Here is a 7,020-nt window from a genome sequence, read left to right as displayed (position 1 = left end):
AAAAAAAAATTTATTTCCTTAAAACAAGTTCCCCCAGATGAGATTCGTGAGAGCACAATGTTTACAATTCTTTTTTTTTTTCTTTGTTTTTTTTTTGAGACAGAGTCTCACTCTGTCGCCAGGCTGGAGTGCAGTGGTGCAATCTCGGCTTACTGCAACCTCCGCCTCCTGGGTTCAAGCTATTCTCTTGCCTCAGCCTCCCAAGTAGCTGGAACTACAGGCGTCCACCAACACGCTCAGTTAATTTTTGTATTTTTAGTAGAGATGGAGTTTCACGATGTTGGCCAGGCTGGTCTTGAACTCCTGACCTCGTGATCCACCCGCCTCAGCCGCCCAAAGTGCTGGGATTACAGGCGTGAGATACCGCGCCAGGCCCAATATTTACAGTTCTTACGTGGACAGCTCATTCTTGCCTCAGGCTAATCTAGGATTTATCGGGTAATTATCAGATTCTCAGTAATTAGAATCTGGTGAAGGGTTGATGCCAGTCTTGGGTAATGAAAACACGGTGATTTCCCAAGGGCCATGACTCTTGCCACTGACACGAGCAACTTGCAAAGGCACCATCTCCCTGCAGTCTCACCTTCATCATGTATTATGTTTGTCATTAGACCTTACTAATTTAATGACTGCCAGATAATACCTCATTTTCCACTTTCTGTTGGTATTAGTAAGATCGATATTATAAGCTTGATACTGAAATCATAAGACACGCCTGAAATGTGGCTACTCTGAGCAGGTCCAGAGAGGGGCCTAGAGCTGTGCCAGTTCACTAAGGGAGCAGCCGGGGGTGAGCCAGCCATCAGCAGAGCAGCCCTCTGTGGTCGGCTCTGGGGTGACGCCTGGCAGAGGCTGCCCCAGGTGAGTCATGTGCAGACAATCCCTGGAGACTTCAGGATCACTCACTGAAATAAGCCAGGCACAGAAAGACAAACTTCACTTGTTTTCACTCATTTGTGGGAGCTAAAAATCAAAACAAACTCATGGCAATAGAGAGTGGGTAGAAAGGATGTTCCCAGAGGCTGGGAAGGGTAGTGGAGCAGGGGGAGGGGGAAGTAGAGATGGTTACTAGGTTCAAAAATATAATTAGATAGAATGAATGAGAGCTGGTATTTGATAGCACAACAGGGTAATTACAGTCAGAGTGCATTTAAAATAACTTAAAGGGTGTAACTGGAATGTTTGTAACACAGAGAAGTGACAAATGCTTGAGGTGATGGACACACCATTTACAACCTGATGTGATGATGACACACTGTACATTTGTATCAAAATATGTACCCCATAAATATATAATCTGTGTACCCATAAAAAATAAATCAAAATCACTTGCTGACATGCTGTTCTGCATCCCAACAGCATTTAAAGAGTCTGGGGATCTGGGCTGAGAGGAAGGTAGGTGACATTGCTAAGCTGGTCCCCTGAACTGGACCACAGGTACCTTGGCTGGATATGTGTACAACACTCTGACCGGTACAGATGTGAGTTTACCGTAAGGTTTGTTCTCGCTGAGTTCAAAGCGAAGAAACTGAGGCCAGCACAAGAAGATCCAATGCGAAGGAATTTATTCAGGCTCCCGGGTGAGGTTCTGCAGTCCGACAGGAGGGGCCAGAGAAGTCGCTTGGACTCCTCTCAGACGTGGGGTTTTATAGGGAGTGGAGGCGTTTGATTGGTCGTGCCCAAGGTGAGTGGGGCTCGGATGGAACAAAATGGCAGGCGGGGAGTGGGGCCCAGATGGGACAAAATGGCAGGCGAGGAGTGGGGCCTGGATGGGACAAAATGGCAGGCGAGGAGTGGGGCCCGGATGGGACAAAATGGCATTGAGTAGGTCCTGGCGGGGCTTTTTTTCCAGGCTTCCGGTGGGGGGTGGGTGTGTCCGAGCTCCCAGCAAGGGAGGAGGGGTGTGTCCAAGCTCCTGGCTAGGGAGGTGGGGTGTGGGTCCGAGATCCCGGTGAGGCAACCGGCCTTACAATCACATCCACAACTTCTGGCTCTTTGGGGTAACCAGCCTGCTGGTGGCCTCTTTATCTTTCTTGCCATCAGAACCTGGACTCTATTTGGTGAAGGATTGTGTCCACTACTCAGGTGAGAGAGGCTCTCTCTGTTCTCCCAGCCCCCTTTGCAGCTAGCAGTGGCCATGCAATCCAGTCCCTGCCCATGGGAAGGCTTTTCCTTTCCTCATTAAAAGAGATGTATGCAGCTGGCATGATATTCTAGCCTTCCCCACCTTTCGCTGCCCTAGACAGATGGAAAGTCTGGAGCTATAGCAACCATCTTGTGGTCCTGAAGCATTGAATATGAGGAAAAAGTCAAGATGCAAAAAATGCCATTGGAAATGACATCAGCAAAATGGTGGACTAGGAAGTTTCAAGCTCTCATTTCCAAACTGAAATACTGAATAAACAAGCAGAGAACTGTCAGAACCAACTTTCTTGGTGCTCCAGAAAACAAAGGTCTACAGCAAACAGGCAAACACTCGATTTTAAAAAGGTCATCTTCAAAACAGTAGCAAAGTTTTGTGGTGGTATTTTTTTTTTTTTTTTTGAGACAGAGTTTTTCTCTTGTTGCCCAGGCTGGAGTGCAATGGTGTGATCTCGGCTCACGGCAACCTCCGCCTCCCAGGTTCAAGCCATTCTCCTGCCTCAGCCTCCCAAGTAGCTGGGATTACAGGCATGTGCCACCATGCCCAGCTAATTTTTTGTATTTTTAGTAGAGACAGGGTTTCTCCATGTTGGTCAGGCTGGTCTCAAACTCCTGACGTCGTGATCCACCCATCTTGGCCTCCCAAAGTGCTGGGATTACAGGCGTGAGCTACCGTGCCCGGCCAAGATACTCAGATATTTTTAAAATAAATGACTTAGTAGTAAGAACTTAGCCATACTACATTCTTCCATTTGCTACAAGAACAAATTGGCAGTGAAGACTAAAGAAATGCTCAGCTCCACAGAGGGTGGTGGCAGGCAACACTTTCCACTACAGAATAAACTCTATTCTTCCATGGTACATATTCCTGTGGAAAAACTTGTCAGGAGCTCTTGCCAGGGCCAAGAGATGAAAAACAGAGCAGGTCACGTCCTAACTAGCTAACTGTAGTCTCAGTTAACATCTTTGGGAAGAACCCATAAAATCAAGGCCATTGTTTTCTTAAACATCCATAAGCTGCAGAATTCCTTAGCCCTTATCTAGAGTTTCTGCTCGGTATCTTAAAGCTGGGGCAGTCCCACTGTGACTCTTCTCAGATATGAGGTGGGTGCTAGTCATCAAAGTCTGGAATGCCATCATAGGAGTAATCGTGGTAGCCTTTGAATACATAGAAAGCGATGCGCAGGTGGTAAAATCCAGGTAGGAACACCAGAATGCCAATGATCAGGACTGGAAAGGCCTGGTCTGCCCCCACTTTGCTGATGTAGCCTGAGAGCAGGAGGGAGCCTATAATAATGAAAAAGGTGCTAATCGAAAACAGCACAGTGGCAAGTGCAATGGCCTTGTAAGGGATCTTTGGAGGGCTTTTCTTAAACTGAAGGTCAATGTAGCCATTGTCTGTGCTGGAGAGCCTTGAATATTTCACTTTACTACTGGGGATTCCAGTAGCCAAGTTGGTACGTGACGGCATCTTAACGCGCTGACACAGCGGAGTGCCGCGCCAGGTTGTGCACATGCCCAGAGCTCGTCCATGGTTGGCAGCACCAGAGGTCACATGGCACTCTGGCCCGCCTAAGTGCTACCCAGCCCACCCCAGGTGGGATCAGTCAACTATTCTTTTTTTTTTTTTGACACAGAGTCTTGCTCTATAGCCCAAGCTAGAGTGCAGCGGCGCAATCTCGGCTTATCACAGCCTCCCCCTTTTGGGTCCCAGTTCAAGCAACTCTCCTCCCTCAGCCTCCTGAGTAGCTGGGATTACAGGCATGAGCCACCATGCCCAGCTATTTTTTTTGTATTTTTAGTAGAGACAGGTTTTCACCATGTTGGCCATGCTGGTCTTGAACTTCTGACCTTGTGATCCACCCGCCTCGGCCTCCCAAAGTGCTGGGATTACAGATGTAAGCCACCATGCCCAGCCCTTTTGTGGTGTTTTTACTTAGTCTTGCCCCACCCCTTCCCCAGCATGGCAGCAGTCTTGGTCTTTTTTCTTTTTTTTGAAACAGGGTCTCAAAAAACAGCCCAGGCTGAAGTGTATTGGTAAAATCATGGCTTACTGCAGCCACCCACATCAGCCTCCTGAATAGCTAGAATTACAGGTATGTGACACCATACTCAACTAGGTTTTTTTTTTTTTTTTTGAGATGGAGTCTCGCTCTGTCACCAGGCTGGAGCACAGTGGTGCGATCTCAGCTCACTGCAACCTCTGACTCCCTGGTTCAAGTGATTCTCCTTCCTCAAGCCTCCTAGGTAGCTGGGATTATAGGCACATGCCACCACGCCCAGCTGATTTTTGTACTTTTAGTAGAGACGGGGTTTTACCATGTTGGCCAGGATGGTCTCGATCTCCTGACCTTGTGATCCACCCGCCTCAGCCTCCCAAAGTGCTGGGATTACAGGCGTGAGCCACCACGCCCGGCCCCAGCTAGTTTTTTTTTTGAGGCGGAGTTTCGCTCGTTACCCAGGCTGGAGTGCAATGGCGCGATCACGGCTCACCGCAACCTCCGCCTCCTGGGTTCAGGCAATTCTCCTGCCTCAGCCTCCTGAGTAGCTGGGATTACAGGCACGCGCCACCATGCCCAGCTAATTTTTTGTATTAGTAGAGACGGGGTTTCACCATGTTGACCAGAACGGTCTCGATCTCTTGACCTCGTGATCCACCCGTCTCGGCCTCCCAAAGTGCTGGGATTACAGGCTTGAGCCACCGCGCCCGGCCCCCAGCTAGTTTTTTTAAGTGTTTGTAGAAATAGGGTCTCACTATGCTGTCAGGGCTGGTCTCAAACTCCTGGCCTCAAGTGATCCTCCTGCCTTGGCCTCCCACAATGTTGGGATTACAGGCATGAGGCACTGCACCCAGCCAGCAGTTTTGGACTTGAGACAATAGTAGCACAGTTCTCAGTTCCCACCCTCCAAAGAGAGCAGGCTACCTTATTTGCAAACTACCATGTGCATCTGTTCTTGTCTGGGGTATACCTGAAGAACTGATGCGAGATGCTGTGTCTCTTGTCTAAAATCAGGCCACTGCTCAGAAAAGATGCCTGGGGCAAGAGGTTATAGGTAGAGACATGCAATAGACCACTTTAAACCCAGAGGAGAAGCTTGAATAATCTGGATATTCAAAAGCAACTCCCGGGCACAGTGGCTTACATTTGTAATCCCAACACTTTGGGAGGCTGAGGCAGGCAGATTGCTTGAGCCCAGGAGTTTCAGACCAGTCTGGACAACATAGCAAGACCCTGTATCTACAAAAATTTTTTTTAAATAGCTGAGCATGATGACGTGCGCCTGTAGTCCCAGGTACTTGGAAGACTGAGGGGGGAGGATTGCTTGAGCCCAGAAGTTTGAGGCTGCAGTGAGTCATGATTGTGCCACTGCACTCCAGCCAGTGCAATAGAGCAAGTCCCTGTCTCAAAAAATAATTTTATATAAATTTTTAAAGCAGCTATAAGCCAAACACAGTGGCTCATGCCTATAATCCCAGTACTTTGGAGGCCAAGATGGGAGGCTGTCTTGAGGCCAGGAGTTTGAGATTAGCCTGAGCAATATGGCAAGACGCCATCTTTACAAAAAATAAAATTTTTAAGAAGTTAGCTGGTATGGTGGCATGTAACTGTAGTCTCAGCTATTTGGGAAGCTGAGATGGGAGGATCATTTGAGTTCAGGGGTTAGAGGCTGTAGTGAGCCATGATCGCACCACTGCACTCCAGGCCTGGATGTTGACTCAAGTAACAATGAGAAAGGAAAGAAGAAAACAGAAGAAGAGAATAGAAAAGAAAGAAAAATGAAAGAAAGAGAGACAGAGAAAGAAGGAAGGAAGGAAAGAGAAAAAGAGAAAGAAAAGGAAAGGAAAGAAAGAGAGGAAGGGAGGGAAGGAAGAAAGGAAGGAGAAAAAAGAAAGGAAAGAAGGAGGAAGGGAAGGGGAAAGGAGGGAAGGGAAAGCTTAGCCGGGCATGGTGGTACATTCTTGTAGTCCCAGTCACTTGGGAAACAGAAACAAAAAGATCACCTGAGCTTGGAGTTTGAGGCTGCAGTGAGCCATGATCATCACTGCACAGCAGCCTAGATGACAGAGCGAGATCCAACTCAACAAAAATAGAACAGCTCTGTATACAGGAAATTTAGAATGCCACACAGATGCCCAGGGCAAAACGCATGTTCAGAAAAGCCCTGAAACTTTTGTCACAGGCTGATCCTTAGGCTCAGAACAAGTCTAGCTAAGTGTTAGAAGAGTTCCAGCCAATTTGCAGAAGATGGAAGAGGTAATTAGCTGGGTATGGTGGCTCGAGGCTGTAGTCCCAGCTACTCAGGAGGCTGAGGCAGGAGAATCGCTTGAACCCAGGAGGCAGAGGTTGCAGTGAGCTGAGATCCCACCACTCCACTCCAGCCTGGAGACAGAGCGAGACTCCGTTAAAAAAAAAAAAAAAAAGGTGTAAGAGGTAGGCTGTGTGTGTGTGTGTGTGTGTGTGTGTGTGTGTATGTGTTGGTGGTGTCATCATTTTTTAGCTCCTGGCATCTCTGTCAAAACACTGGCTAAACACAAGCTAAAGAAACAGACACTTTGGAGACCACAAAAAACAATGAATAGTCTGCAAAAATAGTTTGGGAAAGTATAAAAACAGATTACTACAGCCTTTAGCAATTTTTAAAAAAATGCTGAGGAAGAGATAGAACCTGATTTCCAGACTTCTCACATTACAATAGTTAAATGTTCAGTTTTCAACAGCAACAGCAAAATCACGAGGCAAACAGAAATGGGAAAAGACGGCCTAGTCAAAGAAACAAAAACAAGTTGAAAAAACTGTGTCGAAGGCAGCCCAACATTAGACTTATTAGACAAAAACTTTAAAACAGCTATCCTAAAGAGCTAAGAGCAGAAACAGA

At 47.3% G+C, this 7,020-nt stretch overlaps 1 protein-coding gene across 1 annotated transcript; it reads right to left on the bottom strand.

The window, feature by feature from the left end:
* Positions 1-3,253: 3,253 nt before the first annotated feature.
* Positions 3,254-3,613, bottom strand: LOC135273079 (transmembrane protein 230-like). The gene has a single exon (XM_064372000.1). The coding sequence runs from the start codon at positions 3,611-3,613 to the stop codon at positions 3,254-3,256; it is 360 nt and encodes a 119-aa protein (XP_064228070.1).
* Between the last annotated feature and the right edge of the window lie 3,407 nt (positions 3,614-7,020).

Source organism: Aotus nancymaae, unplaced genomic scaffold, assembly GCF_030222135.1.
Source record: "Aotus nancymaae isolate 86718 unplaced genomic scaffold, 86718_ANA_hifiasm-v0.15.2.pri h1tg000260l, whole genome shotgun sequence".
Taxonomy (NCBI): Eukaryota; Metazoa; Chordata; class Mammalia; order Primates; family Aotidae; genus Aotus; species Aotus nancymaae.
This window is presented reverse-complemented; position numbering and strand designations above follow the sequence as displayed.

Excerpts from the sequence above, each read along its gene's own strand:
- LOC135273079 (XM_064372000.1), bottom strand. The coding sequence starts at position 3,613 with ATGCCGTCACGTACCAACTTGGCTACTGGAATCCCCAGTAGTAAAGTG.